The 27,315-nt window shown below is 44.2% G+C and overlaps 1 protein-coding gene across 1 annotated transcript in view; it reads right to left on the reverse strand.

Moving 5' to 3' along the window:
* Dnah3 (dynein axonemal heavy chain 3) overlaps window positions 1-26,969 on the reverse strand; it is a 170,663-nt gene extending 143,694 nt beyond the window's left edge. Inside the window, exons 1-14 of the mRNA XM_036190626.1 lie at window positions 26,933-26,969; window positions 22,010-22,114; window positions 21,247-21,475; window positions 19,041-19,113; window positions 18,402-18,576; window positions 17,455-17,644; window positions 15,514-15,709; window positions 11,459-11,584; window positions 10,581-10,776; window positions 8,309-8,488; window positions 3,171-3,307; window positions 1,193-1,298; window positions 831-1,009; window positions 87-271 (exon numbers count right to left, since the gene is read on the reverse strand). Of these exons, the coding sequence (XP_036046519.1) occupies window positions 87-271; window positions 831-1,009; window positions 1,193-1,298; window positions 3,171-3,307; window positions 8,309-8,488; window positions 10,581-10,776; window positions 11,459-11,584; window positions 15,514-15,709; window positions 17,455-17,644; window positions 18,402-18,576; window positions 19,041-19,113; window positions 21,247-21,475; window positions 22,010-22,114; window positions 26,933-26,962 (2,107 nt within the window). The 5' untranslated portion in view covers window positions 26,963-26,969. The remainder of the gene's footprint in view (window positions 1-86; window positions 272-830; window positions 1,010-1,192; window positions 1,299-3,170; window positions 3,308-8,308; window positions 8,489-10,580; window positions 10,777-11,458; window positions 11,585-15,513; window positions 15,710-17,454; window positions 17,645-18,401; window positions 18,577-19,040; window positions 19,114-21,246; window positions 21,476-22,009; window positions 22,115-26,932) is intronic.
* Between the last annotated feature and the right edge of the window lie 346 nt (window positions 26,970-27,315).

Raw genomic sequence — 27,315 nt, forward strand, 5'->3', positions numbered from 1 at the left:
TACTCCTAGACTATAAACAAACAGCACATTTTAGTATTTATATAGAAACACAAGCATGCACGTGCACATATATGGTGCAGACTTACAGGGTAAGTCTGCGTAATCCATCAGGAACTCAAGCCTCTCACTTGCATCTCTAAGTTGCCTCCTGAGTTTGAACACAGTGACATCACTGGATTTCTTTAAGTATTCAATGAGGAACACTAGCTCCGAGGTGTTGGCAGGAATCTCACTGACTTTTTCAGCGATGGTGTTGTACTGATTACAAATACTGTGGAGAAATAATAGTCACAACCACCACCACCACCACCACCACCACCACCACCACCACCATCACCATCACCACCATTGCCACCATCACCATCCTCACCACCACCACCACCACCACCACCACCACCACCACCACCACCACCATCACCACCATTTCAACCACCACCATCATCACCACCACCATCACTACCACCACATGCACATCTGGATTTGCATCAACATGGAGGCCTTAGGTTGATGTAACCATCACCACCACCACCACCACCATTGCCACCATCACCATCACCACCACCACCACCACCACCACCACCAATCACCACCACCACCACCACCACATGCACATCTGGATTTGCATCAACATGGAGGCCTTAGGTTGATGTAAGGAAGCATTCTCTACAGCTTGTCTGCCTTCCCAGACTAAAAATACAGGTGGAATACCACACCCAGTTGACATTTATGTGGGTTCCAGGAATCCAAACTCTAGTCCTCACACTTGTGTGGCAAGAAATTAACCACTAAGCCATCTCTACAGCCCAAATGTTCCCCCAGAATTTTTATACCTGGTATTGGTTTCCCGGTTTACGTCCACTTGATACTGAATCAGACGCTCTTTAAGATTTTGGGCTCTCTCACAGAGGTCATGATTTAGGAAGGTGGAATCAAGACAGAACATGGCCAAAGGCACGGTGATGTGCATGGATGCAATTTCCTTTCTCCTCTTTTTTATGAGGTTGATACTCTGTAGGATGTAGTACATTCATAGTTCAATTGGTATTCGAGCTCTACCCATTGCCCCTAACCTTCCCCTTGGTCAGCACTAATCCAGTACTGAGCTTGGTGCTCATAGCAATCCATCGATTGCTCAATGGATTGACTGTAGCACATGTTACCAGGGCATGAAACTCTGAGTAGCATCTCCTACCGTCACAAAGTCCTCAATCTCATGGTTTTCCTTCAGGAATTCGGTGATGGCTTGCTCTGCCATGTTATCCAGCAAGTCATCATACTTTTTGTATACATTTAAGTATCTTTCATGTTGAAGAACATAAAACAAAACACACAAACATAAGTCAATAAGTTAGATGGGCAAGGGCGCAGCTAAAACAGATAATAGCCTTTAAAACACGAACTCAAACCAAGAAAGAGCACTATAATAGAAATACAACTGGAAATTCAGGATTTGGGCTTCTAATTTCAATTTTGTGACTTACTTGTGGCACAGACTCAGAGAAGATACTTAGTTACTTGTTCGAGACAGAGTTTCTTTGTGCAGTCCTGGCTGTCCAGATCAGGCTGGCCTCAAACTCACAGAGATCCACCTGCCTCTGCCTCCCAAGTGCTGGATTAAAGGCGTGTGCCACTACTGGCTGGTGGGTTTTTATTTTTAAAACCACTGTTGTGTTTTTATTCCAAGTGGCTATAATAAACTGAATTTTATAAGGTTATCATAAACCTTAGCTATAGTAGAATATGTAGAACAATTATTACAATGCTGACTTACAGTAAATGTTTGTTTGGTTTTTGTTTTTTGAGACAAGGTTTCTCTGTGATTTTGGAGACTGTCCTGGACTAGCTCTGTAGACCAGGCTGGTCTCAAACTCACAAAGATCCACCTGGCTCTGCCTCAGAGTGCTGGGATTACAGGCATGAGTCACCACCGCCCAGCTACAGTAAATGTGAAATGAGCATCAGCACCCAGCCTTCCTTCTAACCCCCAAATTCTATGCTTGTTTTCCAGATGGAAATTTGGAAGTAACCAACCTATGGCATACAAAATGAGGTCCATTTGTTTTCAGATCATGCAGGAATGGTTGGATAATTTTCTCCCAAATAGAGGATGCATCTAAGATGGTTTGACTAAAAATAAGTTTGAATTAATATTAAGGTAAGTGTGCAGAGTGCCTTGGTGGATCCCCAAGGTACACAGACAATCCCACAAACATTCTGAGAAAGCAGAGAAGCCAGGACACTGTCAGTCTGGAAAGAAAGGTATGTATAAGACCCATGAGCAGGGACACCCCCAAATAAGATGCACTGAGGTGGGCTTCCAGACACTAGGCTGACTTCCCCATGGAGGGATTGATATTCTCAGTGAACATGCTTTTGCCCTGCAGGAGGCTTTTGGCCACATCTGGAAACACTGTTCAGTTGTCGCAGTGGGACAGTTCCTCCTGGCGTATCATGGGTACAGCTAAGGAGTCTGTCACGTACCCCACTATACACAGGCAGTTCTTAGCCCTACAACATTGAATTCTTCCCACTGAAAGTGTGAAGTAAACACATTTGCATCAAATTCACTTGGTGGCAAACTGTGAGTGATCACTAGTTTAGGGTGATCTCACAATGTAAGTTCAAAATGGAAGATGCTTTTAAAGAGAAACATTTCATGTTGAAAACTATTCTATACCGACGTGAGACTATTGAGTGAGACAATTCATAGGTTTCTCTCTGTGTGGTGGTACACACCTTCAACCCTGCTGCTCAAGAGGCTGAGGCAGAAAGATCTTGATTTGGGGACCAAGTTGAGACATAGTGAAAATCTGACTCGAAAACAAACAAAATACCTGAAATACATTACAAGTTTCACAGCAGAAATATGACTTTGTTGCCCTAGATATTGCAGAATATTATTTTTCTAAATTCCAGAGATGTCTAAATATAGCTGGTCCTGTAGCTTCCAGAGAACAGAGCAACTCTGCACCTGAATTTGAATCCTGACTTTTATTGCAGCCTAGCACCAGGAGAGTTACCCTCTCCTGTCCGTAAGATAGAGATGAAGTCATATGCAGATAAGCACTGGCCATTGCTATATGTGTGTTTCAGGTGTGTGGAGACAGGGATAGCTAGGGCCAATATTAAAAGCCCAACTAGGCTATAAAGCTAGAACTAAACCAACTTACTTGTGAGGTCCAACTTGATTTTTCTTAAATACCTCAAAAGTCTCATTCACAAAATCAGAAACAAGGTTTTCTTCAGGATCAACAGTTCCAAGGATCATGCTATAGCCTTTCAACTCTGGAAATAGTATAGATTCCACCTAAAGAGCAGAAGTCACTCTTGGGTGTTATAAGTCACACACAGAAATAAGAAGGCAGAGGGCATCAAACACAGGCTCTTGCAATGGACTCCTTTCCAGAGACACCACTTGTGTTTTTACTTTATTTGATCTTGGCTAGTGGAGGAACCACCCTGCTATCCCATCTAACTCCTCTCTCTCTCCTCTCTCTCTCTCTCTCTCTCTCTCTCTCTCTCTCTCTCTCTCTCTCTCTCCTGGGTGGTTGTCTTCCCAACCTTTGCTCCTTTCAAGTCTCAAGGTCTTAGAGAATCCTTCTGGGCTCCCAAGAGATGTGGGTTTCTGTGTTTGATGTTCACTATCTGATATTCTGCTTGACACTCATCACTCTTACAATTAAATGACTGTAATGAGCTATTTTAGGTGACCTCTAGAGTATAAATACTGTAAGGGGCTGATGCATGTGTTTATGTGTTCATGTTTATGCAGGTGTGTGCATGTTCGTGTGTGTATATGTGTGTGTGTGTGTGTGTGTGTGTGTGTGTGTGTGTGTGTATCTGTGTGTGTGTGTGTGTGCCTGTGGAAGCCAGAGGTCAACCTTGGGTGTCATTACTCAGGAGCCATCTACCTTGTTTTTTGGCACAGGGTCCCTTATTGTTGGCACCTGGGCTGCCTATTAGGCTCAACTGGCTAGCCAGCCGACTCAAGTGATCCTCCCCGCCCCCATCCCTTGTATGACAAGCATGTGTTAACATGCCTAGATTTTTGCAAGGGTTCTGGGCATCCAGCTCCAGTCCTCACACTTGTGCAACCAACACTCTACAAATTAAGCTATCTCTCCAATTCAAGTGGCTGTTTTTCTTTGACATCTTCATTGCTGTATTCTCAGGGCCTAGACTGAGCTTGGTACTTAGTAAGAGCTCAATAAACAGCATGAGGATAAATGAATAGTCTATTCATACTGCTCTCATACCCACTATTCTCATCCCCACTATTTCCCTTACTTCTATAATGAGAGCTGAGGACTGGGTTCTAATTCTGACTCTATCACTAAGCAACACTGCACTCCTAGGAAATTACTACTCACTGAACCTCCACAGTGTCTAAGAAACAGAGGGATATGCTAGACTCTATACTCTTAGCTCATAAGCAAACAAACAAATCTATGGTCTCTCTCTCTCTCTCTCTCTCTCTCTCTCTCTCTCTCTCTGGTGTATATATGCATTTGTGTGGGTGTTTACTGGGTGTAGGATATGCTCACAGAGGTCAGAGGTCTGAATGTTTTTCTTGATCACTCTCAACTTTATCTTTTGAGACAGGGTTATTTTAGTTTTGTAGCCCTGGCTGGCCTGGAACTCAGAGATCCACTGCTTTTGTGCTGGGAATTCAGGCATGTGCCACTACACAGCCTGAGACGGGGTTCCTTTTTAGGTCAGCATCTCTGAATCTGGAGCTCAGTCATCAGGTAAGATAGCCGACCAATGAATTTTAGGGAACCACTTGTCTTTGCACACTCCCGCCCCTAGCCCTGTAAGGCAAACTCTTTATAGATGAGCCACCTCCCCAGCCCACTCTCCAACTCTTTAATAGTGTGTGTGTGTGTGTGTGTGTGTGTGTGTGTGTGTGTGTGTGTGTGTGTCCCCAAGAGTATTCTCATGTACTTGGCTCCTGCAGGCTGCAGAGTCCCTTCTGGGTACTCACTACCATACCTCAGGGCCTTCTCCTCTTCTTTGAAAATGTTTATCAACTGGCCTCAGCAAAGATCTTCAGACTGCTCTCCTAGGTTCCATGCCTTATAGTTACACATCTGCTTTTGATGGGAGAGCTGCAGTTTAGGAAGGGTGCAAACAAGTGCAAAGGATCTCAGTCCTCTTTGGGACCTGATGGCTTTAGACTGGCAGAGGGTAACTTCTTTGCTGTGTCTGTGTTTGTTGACAAAGTTTAGAAGCAAGAGACAAGATCACCATTGGTCCAGGGCCTGGGTAAAAGAGCCTGGGGAAAGCATAGCTGGTATCCCTAGGCCTTTCAATAGATCCCATAGGAGCAGGACTTTTGAGCCTGTGTTGGGAAGAAGTCTCTAGTCAAAAGAGAAAAGAAATTCTTGCAGGGTTGAATGTGGAGGTTCTCCTATATCATGTGAGGTAGAAACAAGAATGATCCTGTCCTATCCAGGGAACTGCTATTTTCTACCCATCATCCTGGCTTTCTGACTCTGCACTCCTTGCTTTCCCCACCATGTTCAAGGCTTTCTTCCGTGTCCTTCTCTGTTGTTGGCATTCCCTGCAATGCTGAATGAGTGGATTCTGCCATCAGGGGAAAGGCTGGCCCCACGGTCCCTTTCCATAGTCACATATACACTCTCCTCATTGTGAAAGGAATGCAGGAAAGATTCAGGGGGACTTGGAGGGGGAGCTGAGGGTGGGTAAGTCATATTTAATTGTATACATACACAGAATTCTCAAGGAATAAAAAAAAAATAAAAAAAGTAAACGTGACGTGGTGACATGATTAAAACACCCATTGGAATTCTGTGTATTACATCTCCTCTCTCATTTTATTCAACTTTGATTTCTGCATCTCCTTCACCACCTTCATTTCAGCCTGGATTACATCAGCCTTTCAGCCTTGTCCTCCTGGATTGTATTGATAAGACCAATGGCCCATACTATTTGTTTTGATTTCCTTTTTCTCATACACAGGCTTCCTTTTTTTTTTTTTTTTTAGCTTGAATGCTATTTATTTATTTTTTAAGTTCTTTCTAGGGCCTGGGGAGATGGCTCAGTGGGGTAAAGTGCTGTCCACACAAGCATGAGGGCCTGAGTTTGACTTCCGAGCACCATGGATAAGCTGGGCACAGTGATACACTGTAATTCCAGTCCTGGGGAGACAGACAGGTAGAGCTCATTGGTCAACCAGCCTAGCTGAATTGAAGCACTCCAGATGCAGACTCCATCCCCCAAAAATAATGTGGAGAGAGATTAGAGAGATAGCTGACATTTACCTCTGTTCTCCACAGACATGTACACACATGCATGTGTACTTATACCGATATGTGTACATCCCTACACGAACAAATGCATGCAACACACACACACACACACACACACACACCGCATTTGCAGCTGAATTTCACCTTGACATGTTTTTGCCTTATTGCTATCATGATGAGGTAAGATGTTGGAGACTATTCATCTGCTTCTAGTCATACACATATGCCTTAGGCATTTAACCTGAGGGACTATAGTTAAGTTTTTATAACTCAGTTCAGAGAGGCAAGCCTGAGGTCTGGGAAGGAAGGTAGTGCTGTGGCCCTTCTTCGATGAGAACTCAGCACATGTGGTTTCTTCCCATAGTCTAGTAACACTATTAGTATGTAAACCAGGCTAGCTTTCCAACCTGGAACAAACTGTGACCTGTGGATGTGTCATCTTGGCATAATAATAATGCACTCACTCCAGTACCAGTTCCTGCTGGGCTCTCTGCACTGCCCGCAGTCCTGGAGCTCCAGCTCCAGCTGCTTGTTAACACTGCCAATCAACAGCAGAGACAGACTCAAGGGGTATGTACTTCATGTGTCCCCAGCCCCACACTTATCTCTTCACACTTTACTCTCTCTTCCACTTCCTTCCTAGGGATCTTGCTTGTAGGAGAGGTGTCCACTTCCTTCCCCTTCTACACGCTCATTTTCATGTTAAACCAAGCTTGGCTGACCTCAAAACTCCAAGCATAGGGATTACTGGTGAAACTGGAGCCTTTGGGTCACAGGCTTTCTACAAACCTAAGCTCTGTGTGTGTGTGTGTGTGTGTGTGTGTGTGTGTGTGTGTGTGTGTGTGTGTGTGTGTACATGTATGAGTACTCATGCATGCACGTTTTTTGTGGGTGTTCCATTCCCATTTCATCCAACTCCATTTCATTTCTCTGAGTGTGGTGCATGCCTGTGTGTGTGTGTGTGTGTGTGTGTGTAGGTTGGTGGTTGAAATCATGTGCACTCTTCTCTTGCTCTCCATCTTACTTTTTGAGACAGGATCTCACTGGTTCTAGAGCACCCTGATTGTGCTAGACTGGCTGGCCAGCAAGCCTCAGGCCTGTCTCCACCTCAGTGCCAGGATTGTGCCTACACACACCATCGTGGCACCACACCCAGCTTTTACATGGCTCCTATTGATTGCATTAGGTTCTTATGCGTGCTTGACAAACACCTTACCGACCAGGCTACCTCCTCAACCTCAAACCTCAGCTTCAATCATGTGTGTGTGTGAGAGAGAGAGGGGGGCGGATATCTCATAGGTTCATTCCCTTTGTGGAACTAAACATTGGCCCTCTTGTCACATCACCTACCCAAAAGATGCTAGGTCATGTGGCTATTCTGCCTGGTAGACAAAGTTTACTTTTATGTCTCTAGTTTGATAAATAATTTCCCCTGGAAAGGAAACTGTGAGGCGCTTGAGCTGGGACGGGAAGGTTTTCTTTTTCTTTTTCCTTTCTTTCTTTCTTTCTTTCTTTCTTTCTTTCTTTCTTTCTTTCTTTCTTTCTTCCTTCCTTCCTTCCTTCCTTCCTTCCTTCCTTTCTTTCTTTCTTTCTTTCTTTCTTTCTTTCTTTATTTATTTTTGGTGTGTGTGTGTGTGTGTGTGTGTGTGTGTGTGTGTGTGTGTTTTGTTTTTCTTTCCCTAGGACCCCAAAGTGGTGAATAAACCCATTGAACCTGAAAACAAAATAAGATACATTTTTGAAAAAATCTTTGGCTGATTCATGCCAGTTCATCTGCAATGAATTATTAACCCACATTGAATGCCTTGGGAATCACCTGTCTCTTCTGAGGCAGCATGCAAAGGCAGAGAATTAGTGGGGGGACATAGGAAAGACCTAGATAATCTTCCTGAGGACAAGGGGGTGCATTAAGGGTGCATCCCAACATGAAACTGCCTAACTGGATACCAGATGGACTGTGGTTGTGCAACCAGCCACTTGATTGTTTATTCAGTATGGAACAAAAATATAAATGGATGATTAGGCAACTACTGTACCTTGGGGATCCCATCAGAATTCTTAATGATTTCCAAGAAGGAATTCTTTACTAATTCCCAGCAATTATCAAAAGTTGGGTTGAAGACAATAGCAGGTTCAAGTACTTCAAGTTTAATCATGATTAGCTGAGGCATGAAGAAATCCATCTCTTGGTAAGGTTCCTTAAAATCATTCCCATCCTGTGGGAGACAGAAGAAATATCAGACCTCACACAACTCAGCTTCAGGACACCGCAGTACTATTCTCCATTCATAGTGCTACCTGAGCGCCGAGAAAGGACATCAGCATACTGAAAACTGAGTCTATCCTATTGGGAGCTTATGTTTTCTCTAGTTCCCAAGGCCTTCCCTCAGAACAGCTTATTGGGTTTTTTTTTTTTGTTTGTTTGTTTTTTGTTTGTTTGTTTTTTTGTTTTTGTTTTTGTTTTTGTTTTCAAGACAGGGTTTCTTTGTGTAACTTTGTGCCTTTCCTGGAACTCACTTTGTGGACCAGACTGGCCTCGAACTCACAGAGATCCGCCTGCCTCTGCCTCCCGAATGCTGGGATTAAAGGCATGCGCCGCCAACACCACCGCCTGGCAGAACAGTTTATTTTAATCAATGCCACCTATTTTCCAACTTCCAAATCCTTCCTGACCTTCAAAACTAGCTCAAAAGACGCCTTCCTTAGGAAGTCTCCTTGTTTCCTTCACTTCTGAATTTCCATATTTCTACTTCTGTCATGTTATTTTATCTTTCCTCCCCTTACTTCCTCTGTTCTAAACTGGAGGGCAGGATCTATGTCTTATTCATCTCTTTGCTTCAAAATATCTGGGACAGTCTTTAATACCTAGTAGGTGCTTAATAAACATATATTGACCAAGTCCAAAAGAATGAATATCTGTATACTTCAAATGACAATGTCCTTGAGCACATGGTACATTTCAGCCAAAATGTCAACTTCTCTACAACAGAAATATTGCTGAGGAGATATCCTTAGGCCTCTGTGAAACCAAACAACACAAGATCCCTTTCATATCTACAGTGCTCAGTGTGGTCCTCCAAGGGTGGCTGTAAAAACTTGTCCAAGTGGTTGGCTTGATAGCTTTTTAGACTGTCTAAGGGAAGACTGGAAGTGTATCAGACACAAAGTTTTGCTTCCTTCAAACAAATATATTACTCCTTTCTTTGTGTGGAATTTTATAGTGAGGTTTCATCCCACACATGGAATCAAGTAAAGGGTCCCTTTGCGCCTCACAAAGTCGAACCATAGATGACTGCAATAGAGTAGTCCTCTTGGGGTATCATTGCAGTCCAAATTCAGCAGCACTGGCTTTTATATTTTTGGAGCAACTAACAGAAGTCTGCCTGCCTATACCTCTACTTCCTGAGTCATGGAATAAAAGGCATGAGTCACCACTTTTACTTTATTTGGGAAAATGCTAAGAATTGGACATTTTTACAATCAGGAAATTAAAAAACATTCACTATACTTTTATTATTTTTATTTATATGCATTGTTTTTTGCCTGCATGAGGATGTTGGGTACCCTGGAACTGGAGTTACAGACAGCTGTGAGCTGCCATGTGGATGCTGGGAATTGGACCCCAGTCCTCTGGAAGAGCATTCAGTGCTCTTAACTGCTGAGCCACCTCTCCAGTCCCATCACTATACTTTTAAAGATGAAATATGTCCACAGCCTGAAATTTCAGACCCTCTCCCCTGAACTTTGGGCTGTCTAAATCTAGGGGAGCATTTAATGCTTTGAAAATCAGGGCTTCATGCTTTATGCTTTTACTTCCACTTTACTGAAGCCAGTTCCATGAGGCTGTCAACTAGACCCAGCTAAGCTTCTCATTCTTGGAGGTTCCCTCTCAAAGACCAAACAACAAATCGCTGCTAGCAACAGGGAGCTTATAACAGCTCCCAAGTGTTAAGACGAAGGCTGAACACAAACAGTCTCGCCTCCATCTTTGTACTAGGGAAGTTGAAAACAAGTGCCCTTTCCTCACCCTGAAAGAGGCACATATTCTATCTTGTGTAACCATTATTTAATTTTCTTAAGAAAATTCCCTGAAACTTTGCTTCCAGAGATTTTTTTTCTCATAAATTTAGTAGTGGGTAATGATAGGACAAAAGTTTGCTGAGCATTTAAAAAAGGTAAAGTAATAGTCACCAGTGTGTATTCAATTCAGAATTTCACCTTCTGGCCTGGCTCCCTGCTGAGGACATATGTGAGCTCTAACCAGGCTGTCTTCCCTCTAGAGGGCTGGCTATGGACTCTCCTTCATACCTTGTGTATCATGAAGAAAGAGACGAGGTCCTCCAGGGACTTAATGACCAACTCCCTCAGCTGAAGTGACATGAAGGAGGCAACAGAAGCAAAGTACTCCTCAATGCTTCTAGAGGAGTCGTAGTCACTCTTGGGAGCAAAGTGGACCCAGTGTTCCTTCTGTGAGACAAACAGCTGGGCACAGGTGGGGATCCACCTGCAGAGACAGGAGAACGCCAAGGAAGTGGCTTTCTGAGCTGGAATGTGGGCTGCATAGTCCCACAGGCTGGAGGCTCAGTTCACAGAGCAAGGAAGAAACCTGCTAGCACATTCTCCCTCTCTGCTTCCTGGCCACCATGTTGTGAGTCACTGGGCTCAAACAGACCCACCCCATCATGATGGACTGAATTGAAACCTCTGAAAGCATGAGCTGAAATCTTTTCTTCCTAAGTTGAATTTGTCACAGCAAAAGATAGTCTGATTAGTAAGCTTGCCATTCAGTAATTTCTTTGTTTTGAATATAGTCCTATATGCACTCACTAAAGGAAAAAAAGTTGCCTAATGTCTGGCAAACTTTGGACCTTGAGGCTATTCATTTTGGGTCATTTCAATACAAGTCATTTGAGTACATTGTCTCATAGCACCCATAGACAGAAAGAATCACAAGGGAGAAACACATGAGAATGATATCATAACAAAACACGGTTCTGAAAAGGCAGAGAGAGTGTGGGAGGGAGGGGTAGAGAGAGCAATTGGCTATGAGGTTGCTAGAGGATAGGCATTTGACAGGGACAGAAGGTATCATAGGAAGTCAACACACTTCCTGTCACTCCCAGATGGAAATGGACTCTCAGATTTGGGAGTTTTCAATCTTTCCAATGTTCTCGAGAGATACTGACTTGGTGAGAAGAACCTGCCGTGCCTCCTGGCAGTGCTTCTGTATCACATCCTGGTACTCATTAGGCAGCAGGGGCAGTTTTCCAGCCAGTAAGTCTGCGGTTCGAACAAACCTGAGGTCTTTAAATCTGCCAAAAGGGAGGGAGAAATGCCAGAGTGAAAGACCAATCCATCCTGTGGGGCGAGGTCAAAGGACACGGGTTCTTATTATTTGTTCTCATAATTCTAACTCTTAAGGTAGAGCAGCACCTTCTAGAAATAGTGATGCTGGGCAATTTCAGGGAATGGATAGTGGGAGTGGGTAGAGAAGAGCAGAAAGTAATGAACAGCCCCTGCACCCCTCCATTCCTTTTGCCCTCAAAATAAAACATTGATGTTGGTTAACTCAGAGCACAACTGTCCACTGTTGCTGCATGGACAATGACAGAGGGCACCATTCACATTCTGTCCTATGGTGTGCCCTGGAGTTGAGCAACATGTGAGAAGCAGAACATGTATGTTCATGGACCACTTCTGATTCCTCCTTGCTCCAATACAGCAGTCAGTTAAACCTAAGGCTTCATGATGGCTTTGATGAAGCTCTTTGAAATTCTCTCTTCTCTATTTCCTCTCTCCATCTCTCCGCCTCTCTGTCCCTCTATCTCTCTCTTTGCGTGTGTGTGTGTGTGTGTGTGTGTGTGTGTGTGTGTGTTAAGTCAGAGGTCAACGTTGGGTATCTTTCCTTGGGTGACATCTTGATTTTTGGTTGTGAGTCTAGCCTTTAACGGCTGAGCCATCTCTCCAGCCCAACATCTTGATTTTTAAGACAAGGTCTTTCATTGACCTAGAACTCACTCAGTAGGCTAGGCTAACTGGCCAGCAAGCACCAGGGAGCTTCCTCTCCCCAACTCTATGACCCCTCTCCCACCCCGCACGTCCATTCCTAAGACTATAAGCATGTACCTTCATGCTGTCTTTTTACATGAGCGCTGGAGAATGAACTCTGGTCCTTATGCTGTGTGTGTGCACTTTGGTGGCTAAGCCATCTCCCCAGCCTTGCTGCCTGGAATTCCTATGATGAGTTAGGTGGAACTGACTTTGCTCTTGAACCAAACCACCCGCCCTGTGGGCAGGTTTACCAGGCACCCCTTCTATTTCTGTACTTATCCCATGTAGACCCTCTGGATATTTGTTGAATGAATGGATGACTCCTCATTCTCCCTACATTGCTCCTCTCCCCCCACCCTGGATCCAGGGAAGCTCTGCCACTTCCCAACCCCACAAGGTCCACTATTTATCTTCCCGGCATCCCCTCTTCCATAGGTTAGTCCTTTAAGTCATCACCATTACTTCTCAAACTATATATTTGCCCGTTTTCCTAAGCTCACTCCAGTGCTTGCCTCTAGATGCCGTCATCTGTTTTAATGATCCACCAGACTCACTTCCTTCTAAAATGCCACCACTATGGTCCTTTTGGGCAGGGGTAGTGAATTTAGTTGTATTTGTGTGTAATTGAGCACAAAGCACCTCTAGGAAAGGGTGAACCTGAGAGTCTGACTCATCACACAGACATCCAACATGTCTCCACCTTACTCATCTTTAGTTGAATCCTAACAAACTTCTTGCATGGATAGAACCAGGTTCTCCACTTTTCTCTCAGACCAATCTCATTATAGCCTCCAAATCCACAAAATTTACCAATTACAAAGACATCTGAGGTTATTGCTGTCCTCTTAGAATGAGTTTGCATCACACAGGGAAAACCATGATGTAGTTTCCTTGATAAATCTTTCTCCATGATGACTTTGTGCCCTTGACTTTTCCTAATGAGCTGCAGTGACTCATTAGCCTGACCTTTCAGTGAACTTTCCCTTCTGATTCATACTTTCCTTGAAGACCCTTTTTTTAAAAAAAAAAAAAAAATCACATGCTCTCCTCTCCCCCCAAATAACTAATAGAATGGATAAACAAAATATAGTATAGCCAAACTATGGAATATTATTCAGTCATAAGAAGAAATGTCGGTTACTGATACTTGCTTCTCTGTGAATAGATGTTGAGAATATTGTATTTATGTATGGACACAAAGGACTATATAATGTATGATTCAGTATATGTTACACATCCATTATCTGCAGATCTACTGAGGCAAAGAAGATTATGGTTGCCAGGTGCTGAAGGGGTAGATTGATAAATGACAAAAATACCCTTGAATTAGAGAATGGTGCATGTGGCACAAACTTGTGAAGAACTTAAAAACTACTTACTGTCCGTGCACTTTAAAGGGGTCAGTGTGGTGGTTTGAATGAGAATTTCCTCTATAGGCTCATGTATCTGAACACTTGCTCCCCAATTGGTGCCACCATTTGGGAGTATGTAAATGCTGAGGAGGTGGAGAATGGCTAGATGAAGTTCATCAGTGTGCTGGATAGTTTTATGTCAACTTGAACCAAGCTAAAGTCATCTGAGAGTAGGGAACCTCAATTAAGAAAATGCCTTTGTCATATCTAGCTGTAGGGCATTTTCTTAATTAGTGACTGATGGGGGAGGGCCCAGCCCATTGTGCGTGGTGCCATTGCTGGGCTGGTGGTCCTTGGCTCTACAAGAAAGCAGGCTGAGCAAGTCATGAGAAGCAAGACAGTAAGCAGCACCCCTCCACTGCCTCTACATCAGCTCCTGCCTCCAGGTTCCTGCCCTGCTTGTCCTGTCCTGACTTCCTTTGATGATGAACTGTGATATCATATTATGGAAGCGTAAACCAAGTAAAGCTTTTCTTCCCCAGCTTGCTTTTTGATCGTGGTGTCTCACTGTAGCAATAGAAACCCTGACTAGGACAGTCACTATGGAGAGGATTGAGAGTGTCTAGCCTTACTCCATTTACTCTTCCCTCTGTTCCCTGTGTGTGGATGAAATGTGATCAGGTAGCTTCCTCATCTCGCTGCCATGCTGTCTTTGACTGTTGCCATGACTTTATTGCCATAATAAACTCTGTCCTTCTGAGGTGGCTGTTGGTCATGGCATCTGCCACAGCAATAGGAAAGTAGCCAATATAGAGAGTTTTATAGTTGGTCTTTCAGCCCTATGGGTTCTGCCCACTTGGATTCAACCAACAGCATGTAGGAAATATTCTGAAAAAAAAAAAAACCCTGCTTTTGTATTAAACAGGTACAGAATTTATTCTTGAAATTATTTCTTAAGCAACCACTTCTGACAATTACTCACATAACACTTCCATTGTACTAGACAGCCTGGTTGGTCTAGACATGGTTTTAGTATATGGGAAAGTATGAGACTGTGTAAAAATACTAAAATATTTTATCTAAGGAACTTTAGAATTCATGAACCATGATATCTGGGGTCCTGGAAAAAATCTCTATGTATACAAGAGTCAACTGCATATCTCAAGTTTTTAAATTTGAAAGGAAAAGGGGACCTTCTTCCATCTCATCTTGATTCCAGTAATTCTGGGAGTGAATATAATTATTGATAATTACAACTGAGAGATCATAGCTTGCCAAATGAACTCCATAAAGAAAAAACAGACCCAAAACGTCATCCTTCTCAAAAGGAGAGACAGAAGGAAGTATAGCATTGTAACTGAGGGTGACAGGTGCTCAGTGCAGGTGATGGGGAAGTGATTCCTCTTGGGGACTTAAGTTTTATGAGGTACTAAGTACTTTATGCTGAGTTACTAATTCCTCTTCACATCCCTGAAGTAGGAACTCTTATTATTTCAACCTTGGAGACCAAGAAAGCAAAGCCCAGAGATGGGAGATAGCACAGCCATCTACCTACAAAGCAGAGCTAAGATTTGGACAGGAACTTAATGGCTCAAAATGTATACCCACCATGCTCCAGGGCTTACAGATGAGGGAAACATATTTTGGGAAGGCAAAGGAGGGCTCCTTATACCTGTAGATAGGTTCACACTCACAACCCACACACTTTCTGTCTAGGATCTTTGATGGGCCCACTCCACTGTAGCACAAGGACTACTGTCACCGTGCCATAATGAAGAGGTACATTTATGCGCTGAACGATAAAGAAAAGGACCCCCAGGCCAGGGGCCATGTCTTACTCTGCAAACCACAGTTCTCTGAGGTTGTACATCATGGGGTTCACTGTGTGCAAGTGCTCCTCATTCCACTTCTTGGCGCTCTGGTAGACACTGTGCCAGGGCACAGGGGCCCGGATCACTCTGTGAGGGAACAAGCGAGGGATGCTCTCGATGAACAGCCTCTTCTTCTCCATTGGGTCCATGAGGATGTAGTCAACTGGAGTGGAGAGAGAGGTCATCCTATCAGGCAGGGTCTTTAAACACCCTGTGCTCCTAGCTTTCATACACTTTGAATGGAAATGAGTCTCTGTCCATTTACACCTGGAAATGCATCCTCATTGGCCAGGACAGGGGTAATCCGTTGGGTGTGACTTAATTGGGGAGGACGTTCTGTTGGCATAAGCTGTTTTCTTTCTGAAGATACTTCACTGGAAGGAGTGTGACTTCACAGTGTCCAGCACTTGGATTCTGAGGGTGAGACCTGCTTTTCCTGTGACAGTACATTAACACTTGCTGGCACTCCATTAGTCATTAATTGACTTCTCTCACCAAGATAATTACACACACACATAAGGCAATCCAGTGAGCAGCACCAGACAGAGGAATGTTGTGTATGGAGGTAAAGTGTCAGACAGTCTACTCAAGGAGCTGTGAGCTATGCTGTGGTAGACACATCAGGTGCAAGTGGTGATGCAGAAGCTATGTGGCTGGAAGCAGGTTGGGAGCTAGAAGCAAGAGACCTTACAGGTTTCTTCTTGGAGATGGGTTCTGTGCCACAACAAAGAACTATTACACTGACCTCACTAGAAAGTTAGGGAAACAGAAACAGCTAGACATTTTGGTAAAGGGGTGATAACAAGGCAGAAAAATAACAATATCACCCTTCCCCTTTCTCTCTCAATCACCTGCCATTAGATGCCTCCCGGTGTGATCTGCTGTATGTACAAGACACTGGGCTTAGGGCAGAGGAGCAGCAGTGATACACCCATCACCATACAAAAGCTAAGGGTCTGAAAAGGGAGTCCAAAGCTACCAATAGGAGAGGACAGCAGCAGAGAAACAAAGGCACAGGGGGCAGGACTGGTGAGCCAGGATGAGCTGAAAGTGGGGGCACCGGGGCACCGGAACTACAGAGGAGGAGGGGACAGCTGAGGGGAGCAGAAAAAAGCCCCTCCACCCCCGCTGCAGAGGAGGAGGAGCAAGTCTGGAGCTACCTTTTGAAATGTGGGTGCCTGCAATGCAAAGTCTGTCACAACTGAGCCGCCTGAAGCTTGTCATGCATGCTGAATCTTGGGCATTACCCCAATTCTTCTAAACCAGAAGCTTCTTTTTAGCAAGGTCTGCAGAAGCATGCCCGGACAAAGGCGGTTAGTTCAAAAGGAGACATTAGAGATGGTGGCTAGGATGGGGAGACAGTTGAATTAAAAGTTACATGGTTATTTGGGGGTAAGTTCAGTGAAATCAGGGTGGGGACTGATAAAAAAAAATTGGCCATGCAAGAATTGATCTTGATTGTCAGTTTGGTCAGCTTGAATGATGCCTGAGAGATTAGTAGGGTACACTCCTGGGTGTGTCTGTGAGAATGTTCCCAGAGGTGGCTGGCACTGAGGATACAGATAGAGGCCATCTAGTAGGATGGCAGCCTGCATAGAACCAAAGCCAAAGGAAGAAGCCTGTTAGCAATGCATGCTCTTTCTCTCTCTGCTTCCTGGATGGGATGGGGGAGCAGCTCACAGATGGCACCATGACCCTGTGTGACACTCTGCTCTATCACAACCTAAAAGCAAGAGGGGCAGCTGATCGTGTCCCCAGACCTCTGAAACCACGGGACAAAAATGAACCCTTCCTCCTCTGAGCTGACTTTTCCAGCTGTCTCATCACAGCAGCAACAAAGTGACCAGCACACAGAGGAAGGGCAGTGCCCTCCCTAGGAGCTCCGTGCCCATTTAAGCCCAGCCTTACCGATGCTTTTCATGAGGCTACAGTAATAGTCATTCTCCTTCTCAGACCTGAGTGCGACCTGCAGGGGTTCCAGGGATGGGATTGACAGCAGCACCTTCGGAATCAGCTTGTAAATCCTCACCATGACCTCCTCGTCCTCAGGGGCAATCATGTCTTTTCGGATGCCGTTGGTCAAGTAGTAATAATATCTCTTCCATAAACAAAGCAAGGAAAGGTCACGGCCGGGTGGCTGTGCCCACCTGTTCCACCCACCAGCCAAGCAGCTGCCGAGCAGCGGAGGCCCCCGTTCACACAGCAGCCATCCATGCCTTTGGTCACTTGCCACCATGCTTCCAAAGCCAGTCACTTCACACGCATTGCATGTGACAAGGTCACCTGCACGGGGCAGGTGCTTCTCGCTGGAGGAGAAGACAACTGCTCAGCTCTGTGTATTTTAGTTTTCCTGAGAGGAGTTGCACAGCTACCTCATTAGGGATTTCCCCCATTTTCAAAACACATTCACAGGCTGCATTCTGCTTATGATTGATAGGGTTGCCAGAAAAACTAGAGAACACAGTAGTTTACTCACACCAAAAAAAAAAAAAAAAAAAAAAAAAAAAAAAAAAAAAAAAGCTGTTATTTATCTAAAATTCAGTTGTAATTGAGTGTCCTGTCTTGTCTTGAAGAAATTTGGCCATTGCCCACCCCATGGGCTGCCAAGTGGGAAGCTGCGTGCTAAGGACTCACAAGCCACCAGTTCCTAAGATCTGCATCGCCACACCCCCCTCACCCTCAAATAGAGGAAACAAACACACACACATATACAAATCCTCAGTCGGTAGTCTGTGGTGGAGTCTGGGCTTCAGGATTCTTTCAACATTCCCCAGGTGACTCTGCCATTCGCTGCTTTGAATCACTCAGATGCCAAGCTAATATTCATCAAGTTGGGGGCCACAATGAGGAAGTACCTCTAGGTCTAACTCGGATGGTTTTTTCTCCTTACGTTCGATTTCCATCTCCCCTTGCAACATCACATCCATCTGTTGTTCTGGGCTCATTGGTCTGCTTCCTGGGTTGGTCGACCATGTGTTCTTGTTACACTTCGTGGGCAAGGATGATGGGTGTTTGGAGGCTAAGGGCATCCTGAAAGGTTGGTACAGTTCTGCTCTTAGGATTGTAAGGGAATCCCTTCTCCCTTGTGTCATCTAGTGACGTCTAAAGTATGCACCTTGGGTGACCCAGATATGTAACACTTCCCATGTTGTGAACACTGGCTTTACTCAGTTCACTAACTTACTCTATATAGAGGCTTGAAAGATTGGTGGGGAAAAATGAACTACTGTCTGTCTGATAATGCCTTCAAGCCAAGAAGCAGAATATGACTTTTTTTTCTTTAGATTTTTTGGGACAGGGTTTCTCCAGGCAGACCTGGCTGTCCTGGAACTCACTATGTAGACCAGGCTGGCCTTTAACTCACAGAGATCCACCTGCCTCTGCCTCCAGAGTGCTGGGATTAAAGACATGTGCCACCACTGCCCAGCTTTTCAGAATATAATTTGGCTCAGTCCAATCTTCTCTGTTCCATGGCACCCACAGTGACACCTTACCCGGTAGCATCCTCCTTGACTTTGAAAGAGAACTTCGTTTTCTTCTTGCTGGGCTCTGATGAGGTTTTAGATGCTGTGAGATTGGAGAAAGAAAGACATCAGGAATGGGAAGATTTGAGCCGTTCTGTGTCTGCAAGGATGTCTGGGAGACTATTAAGAGGGAGTAGACAAGGTGGGGCAGGGTGCAGGGTGTTTTTTGTTTTGTTATTTTTGTCTTATTGTTTTTTCTTGTTTTGATTCTTTAGAGAGAGAGAAATTTATAAAGAGTTGGATGGGTAGGGAGGCAGGGAGGATATGGGAGAATGGGGGAAGGGAATGATCAAAATATATTGTATGAAAATTTTTTAATAAAAAGAAAAAAAAAGATATAGCATTTCTAAACCAGGATAAGCCCTCTTCACATACTGAATTTGTTGCTTTTTTGGCCTTAGACTTTCTAATTTCCAGAATGTGATTAAAATATTTCTGTTGTTTCTAAGCTACCCAGACTATGCACTTTGTTATGGAACTCAAACAGGCTTAAACAAGAATCACAGTATTAGCAATTAGAACATTAAGTCTAAGTTTCCAGGTGAGATCTCCTATTAGGGTATTTAATGTTTGCTCTATGTCCTTGAAGCAGTAATCTGCAAAGATGACATCCTAGAGGCATGTGTGTGTATTCGCGCAATGAGCAACACTGATGAGGACTACATCAAGGAATCCTCCAAATGATATTCTTAGGCCTAGTACCATATAAACAGAATAAGAAATTAGGAGGAAAAAATCAGAACCTGTTAGAAATCTGAAAACGGAAAGATGTTGCAATCTCTGCTGGTTAGTTTGAACCGTCAAGGTGATACTGCCTAGAATCCCCCGGAGGACAGTCTTAACTGGCCTGTGGACTTGTCTGTGGGGGACTGTCTTGATTGTTAACAGGGGCGGGAAGAGCAGCTCTGAAGGTGGATAGCACCATTTCAAAGGCTGGTCCTGAGTGTTTACGAGTAGAGAAAGCTAGCTGCGTGGGTAGCAGACCCATGTTCTAGTCTCCCTTTGTTCTGACTGTGAAGGTGATGCTCTTAGTCACTGCTTTGACTTCCCTGTCATTGTGCATGTAATGTGGAGTTAGAAGACAAATGAGCCTTTTCTTCCCCCGAGTTCTTCAGTTCAGGGTGTTTTAATCTCAGCAACAGAAATAAAACTAGGACACAGAAAGAGAGAGAGAGAGAGACATAAACACACATACACAACAGACACACAGAGACACATATACAAACATACACACACACAAAGAAACAAAAAAACCCCAGCAGCACTTTTTAGATATGTATTCAATATTGAGCAGAGCTGAAGAGAAAATTAGTGAGTTGGAAGGTCACAGCTGAGGAATTCACTTATATCACAGAGGGAAAAGTGGAAAATATGAAAGGGTTTGAGACAGAGAACAGACTGAGTGGCTCCAAAATGTACCTAACAAAAATCACAAAAGGGTTCTGTAAGCAAATAGATGTATATTTGGTGGGATATAGTAAGTTAATATCTGTAAGACACTGTGTGTGGTAAACAGCTTCCAAAATAGACCTCCTCCTATGATCCCCATTCCATGATATGACTTTGATGTGAAGCTGGACCTGGTGATTCATTTTTAACAAACAGACTATGGTAAAAGTGCCAGTTCTAAGGTTAATTTTCCAAAATTTTCTGTGGTATCTGAGGTGCTGGCTCTGTCTTGCTCCCTCTTTTACTGACTCCAGTGGAAGTCAGACGCCATGGTGTAAGCTGCCCTCTGGAGAGGCCATGTGGCAAGGCACTGATGATAGCCAACAGTCAACAAGAACTCAAGAATGCAAGCCTGGAAGGGAATCCTTTTGTATTTTGTATTTTGATGACTATGGTCTTGGTTGCACCTTGATTACATGATTGTGAGAGATCTTGAACTACTCAACTAAACCAAACACAAAGATCTCACCTGTAGACACAGATGATGAATAGGATTTGATTTAAGTCATGAGATTTTGGAGTAATCTGTGATGTAGACATCAGTAGTTTAAGTACATTAAACAGTACTGGTGTCTGCAAACAATGCATAAACTCTAGCAATTGCAATAATTTCCACTTCATGGGTGGTGAGAGTGAGGCTCTATGAAGGGCAGAGCCAAGATGAAAACCCAGGAGCAGAAGCTTCACTTCAAAACCCCATTCTGCAGGAAATACAGCATATTGTCACAAGTACCTAATGGTAGCCCCTGACTGGTCTTGTCCCTAGGGACATTGATGGTGACTGGTTGGTAGACTTTCAGCAGGTCTTTCAGTTTCATGTCCCGGGCCGTCAAGGAATAGTTGTTGCCAATGGAGTCACTGGGTCCACGGTGGCAGTCTTGCTCTTTGAAGGGCACAGCCAGGGTCCAGGATGTACGTTGCATCAAGGGAGGATAAAAACTGTGAGACATGACAGTCTGCAAGGAGAATAATGTAAAGGAGACACAGTCAGAGACATCTCTGTGAGCCTGGGCTCTTCTTCCACTGAGAAGGAGTTTCACATGCTGTGTGCTGTGTTTCTACCTTCTGCACACCCGGGGAAATACTTAGTGCATGGATACTTCTCTGCCCAGTGGAAGAAGGTTCATGAAGCCAAGGAAAACAGCTGGCATTCAACACCCAAGAGTTAGGGGACAATAAACTTTGACTCTTCATGGACATGGTAGTGAGAGGCATGTAACTACTCTCACTTTACAAGTGAAGATGTGAAGTAGAGTTCTGTAACACAGTGGGAAAATGGCAAGGCCAGGTGCAAACACACTCTCATCCTAACACAAACCTCTCTTCTCACACTGCTGTAGCGTCTTCTGATGGCAAAGTGATGAGAGCTATTAGTCCCACTTGCCAAGACTGTTTGCATTCACTAGAACCCAAATGAATACCTACACAGGCGAAGTATGTTCCCCAGGTCTTCCTCCTCAGCAGGAGAGCAGGCAGCCATGGGCACTCACCTCAAAAAGTTCAGAGGGCTCTTCATTTGCAGACACAGGCAGAGGGGGCAGCTCTGGCCTCACCTGGGAGTGGCTCATATGGTGTATGGAGTCATTTTTGCTAAGCTGTGGGAAATGGGAACAAAGGCTCTCTTCAGGAATTGGGAGAGATTTCTGGGCCTCTGGAGAGGGTGAGAACTGCAGAGGTCCCTGGAGTCTTATGCGTACAGTGCTGCTCGGGCCCCTCCATCCCTTATACAGGAATATTTCTGTTTCTAAATCATCACTCTGTCTGTTCTACAGCATCTCCTCTCTGGCTTTTCCTTTACAGACAATCTGTTTATTTTCCCTACCCTTCAGGAAAAGTGCAAGCTTTGAGTGTGCCTCCTATCCAACCCTGGGTAGGATTAAAAGTGAACTTCCTTTTATTTTTATTCATTTATTATTATTATTATTATTATTATTATTATTATTAGTAGTAGTAGTAGTAGTAGTAGTAGTAGTAGTGAGTGTGTGCATGGGATATGTGTATGTGTGTGTGAGTGTGTGTGTGTGTGTGTGTGTGTGTGCACATGATGTGAGTGTGAGTGTGTGTGCCATGGCGTGTTGTATGTTGGAAATCAGTGAACAACTTTGCGGAATTGATTCTCTCCTTCCACTTTTATGTGAGTTCTAGGGATTGAACCCATGTCACCAAGCTTGCAGGACAAGCTCCTTGACCTGCTGAGCCATCTTGCTGGGCCCCCAAAGTGGATAGCTTTTAAAAGTTGACTCTTGCATTTCACATATTCAATGTTTTGATTAAAACCATACTCGGGTGATGGCTTGTCATCTTTTGCATGTTTAACAAGCATAGAAGCAGCCCTGTAGTGGGTAGCCATCCCAGCCTTGGCCTGGAAGTTCCAACCCCAATTGAGGCTTCGGTAATGGTCACGCCCACAAGGTGGGGCTGAGGGAGGAAGCTGAAGACCCAGGATCAAGAGTAGAGGCTTCTCTTGGTTCTGGGACCCTGGATGCTGGAGGTAGACCAAGCAGAGTTCTCCAGAGAACACTGCCAGACTGCGCCATACCTTTCACAGACCCTGCAACCTATCCCTTCATTTGTAAGTTACCCCACAAAATAAACCTCCCTTTTAACTACATGGAGTGGCCTTAATAATTTCACCAATACATGCCCTCTGTGATTTCCTCAGGAAACAGGGTGTGGGAGCGCCCTTTCATCCATCAGTGCACATTTGGGTGTGAGCCTCAGGTGAGGATGAACCACCACAGGCACTTTCTGTGCCCACACGCCTCCCCAAACAGAGCGGAGAGTGGCTGTAGGCTGCACAGCACTGTGTGAGGTTTTTGTCTGAAGGCTCAGCATTGTATCTGAGGCTGTGGTAGAGACACTGCTGTATTTATGGGAAGGCTCTGCTCTTCTTTACTTTCAAGGCCAATGTTGGTTCTGACTTTAGCCCTAGAATGTGACTGTAGACTAGCTCTGGTGTGAGATGAGACATTGTGATAGTGATTTTTATTTACTAGGGTCTGCAAATTATGGCATGCAACATTGCTGTATTACTGGTACAGGTTGGAGTGGAAAGGAGCCATAGGATTTCCTGTTAGTCATGAATCACCAAGCCTAACTAACCCCTCACTGATAACCCCTAACCTCCATTTAACTCCCCTGGAGCTCCCGTATCATTAAATAAGCAGCATTGTCTACCCAAACTCCAAATGATTGTATGCCAGGCATGCAAAAACCTTAAGGGACTTTTGGTGGTAGTCCCATTCTAGCTGATCAAATCAAGAGCCAGAATGGTATGTAACACATCCCAGACACCAGGAGCAGACTTGCCTTCTAGGGCAGTAGCTTTTAAACATGCATCACCCTTCATCCCAGAAATATCAGGAATGGCAAGAACCCTTTATATGGCAAATTACTAGGACTTTGGTCATGGGACCAAAAATTAAATGAGAACAGGCAAAGCCATGATCATAGAGGTACTTTTAGCTTGAGGTCTTTGAAAACATGCAACGGGTTCACTGATCTCACAGCCCAATTCAGTGTTTCTCAAAGACTATTACCAGTGGTTGGCCAATGGATACTTATTCAGAGTAGAGCTGCTTGGTCCCCACTGCAAGCCTGATGCTCTTGAGAATCAATGACATTGTTATTTTCATCTTACAGAACTTAGTATACTGACTTATTTTTTATTGTTGAATTATTATTATTATTATTATTGTTGTTGTTGTTGTTGTTGTTATTATTATTTTGAGATAGGGACTCATAACTCAGGATGGCCACAAACTCAAAATCCTCCTGTCTCAGCCTCCAAAGTGTTGAGATTTAACTCATGAACTATCATACCCAGCTTTAATATGCTGGTCTAAATCACAGGCGGCCTCTTTGTTCTCAACCTCAACCTCAAGGACCTGAGAGCTAAGCAGTTATCTCCATGAATTTACCCCCCTGATGACTGAAATCCATGCCAGATCTGATCAACAAGGCAAACAAAAGAGGAAAAGCTCCAGAGTCAACTGGAAACTAATCTGGTCATCCAAAGCAGGTACAGTACCAACCAAAGAAGAGTCTGGTCAGGGTACTTTCAAGGATAAGGCATTCATTATTTCTTTCAAGGTCCCAAGCTATAAGACATGTTTCAACAAGGCTGTCTACATTGTGACATTGCAAGCAAGAGGAATTTGTGGTCAGTGACAACCTCTCCTTTGGCCTAGATTTTAAAATCCATTTAAAAAAAAAATCTTCATTCAAAGAGCAACAAACACCACCACACCAGAACATCTTGAGTAAGTCACAAGAGCAGGAAGGAGCAATTGAACGCAAAAGCCCTGACCTTGTGGAGTCAGGGAGAATGTTAACATTATCTAGGAGGGGTCTTGGTAATTGTGTTTCTGTTCACTGTAGTGTAAACCTGATTTCAGTGCTAATAGTACTTGGGAAAGTTAATCCTCCCAACAGAAGTAGAATACAGTTCTGGTAGGAAAACCTGGTCTACTCCAATTTCAACCCATGTGGCACAATGTAGCTAGCTGGCCCTAGCCTCTGGTTCTGGGCATGAGACCAATCAGATGGCTCCATTTTCCTGTCCATGGTAATTGGCTAGAGGGCGGCATGTGAGCCAAGCATTTGACCAGAGTATTTCCTCAGACTTTTGCCAGAGCTCCAGAGGAAGCCACACCTTCTTTCATTGGTGTCATTAATTGAGAGGCAGCTTATGCTGAGAACTCCCACAGTCATCTCTGCCTCACGTGGGGAAAGGTGCCTTAAAATAATGCAAAATAGAAGCTGGCAAAATCACCAGAAAGAGAAGTGTCTTGGTGACGTCAGTGGAAACCTTGTGTCTAACTTGACTTCTTGATTGCCTGAACCCAGAGATCCTCTGAGTGTGAGGCACACTGAATTATACTTCTATCTTCCCATCCTGCGAAAGCATCAGTCTAGAGGTAGACACAAAGACAGCTGACTCAGAAAGCTCGGGACAGAGAAGAGAGACACCATATCCCACAAGCAGACAGAGAAGCCATTCTTGGGCTTATGAAAAAAAGCAAATATGAGGCAGTTGGCAGAAGATGAGAACCTCTAGAGAAACATGTTGATCTTTAAATTAGTTCATGGGCTGAGACCAAGACATCCACAAAGAATCCTGTGGGACAGAAACATGATGAACAGGACAGCACATGTAGGAAGAAATCAATTCCACAACACAATAGAGCATTTTCTTGACTGTTTATGGCTAGGAATTCTCTGAAGGAGCACTCTTGATGGGAGGAAATGGGGAATATCATAACAGCTTCCTAGCTTTGCAAAATGGTGTGCTAACAGCATGAATGTCCCAGTGTGTTCTTTGGTAAGTTTTGGGGAGTTTTCATTTGAGAGCATGGGCTTGGGTATGTAACAGATCTAATTTTATAAGGTTCCTACTTTAAATGCTCCTCTGAGTACTCCAAGTCTTGGCCTCCTGGCTTTTTTATCCAAGATTCTTGCATGTAGATTGGGCAGTCTGTGTTTGTTTGTTCATTTTTAAGGTGGAGTCTACTATGCACCTCAGGCTGGTCTCAGCTGCTTGGCTTCCCAAGTGCAGAGACTACTGGCATAAACCAGCACACCCAGTTCAAACAGTTTATTTCAGATTGCACACGATGGCTTGCATGAACCTGTTACACCAGAACCATTCTACCCCAACTTAAAAATAGAGCTCTCATGGCTCTCCACCATGACACTCCAAATCTGGATCAATCCAAATCAGGGCCAAGACTGATTTCTCATAAGGTTGTTTTTGTTTTGAGACCATATAGTCCAGACTGCCTTGGAATACACAGTCTTCTTGCCTCAGTCTCCCAAGTGGTAGGATTACAAGGTGCTTCCATGCCTATCTGAGACTTTTTTAAATTAAACATTTTTTAAAATTAGCAATGTATGTGAGGATGTGCATGTCCATGTATAGGCAGAAGCCAGAGCAGGTGTCAAATATCTTGCTCCCTTGAGACCAGGTTTATCACTGAATCTGGAACTAAGCTGGTGGCCAGTAAGCTGCAGCAATGACTGCCTCTGACAGCTACATGCATCCACACCTATTTAAACACAGGTCTGGGGTATGAATTCAAGTCCTCATGCTGTGCAGTAAGTGCTCTTATCCACTGAGCCATCATCTTCCCAGCCCTAAGACTATGTCAGAGTATACTGCAGAATGTGCACTCAGAGGTGGGACCTGCCTGCTGGAGTGTGTGGTCTGACGGCATTAGCAGGAAAATGAACAACGAGTTCTACCTGCAAAATTTCAGAGTAAAATTGAAAAATGTGATCAACACACTTTCTAGGTCAAAGGAATCTAACATGGCAATCTCTCTGTATGAAATCTCCCTCCTCCCCCACACTCTCAAGTCCCTTCATGTTGAAGACACAAGTACAGAAAAACACACCTTAAATGTCACACCCACCTTCTGAGATGAGCAATCAGTGTAGCTCATGGTGCCTGTTCTATTGTACCTATTAAAGAAAGACTAAGGAGTTCTCAGTTTCTCCGAGGATCAGTCTCTCCCATCCAGCTGCTTTGAAATCTGTGATTCCTTAGAGTAGAACGGGGACAAGGCCAGCAGCAGAATTTTCAGACACTCTGGAAGCTCTGACACAGAGCTGCTTCTCTGAGGTCATAAACCTTGGTATCCCAGGGAGTTCCCTGGCAGAAAGGGAGAGAAGGACAGACACGGAATGAAGAGGTAGCATGGCGTTCTCCAGGAGTCCCCTCCAGTCCCCACCCCTTGCAGGATTTGTTCTTCGTTTCTTTTCAGGAGGTTTCTTGGAACTTCCTAGAACAGCCAGA

The sequence above is a fragment of the Onychomys torridus genome, chromosome 1, assembly GCF_903995425.1.
Source record: "Onychomys torridus chromosome 1, mOncTor1.1, whole genome shotgun sequence".
Lineage (NCBI taxonomy): Eukaryota > Metazoa > Chordata > Mammalia > Rodentia > Cricetidae > Onychomys > Onychomys torridus.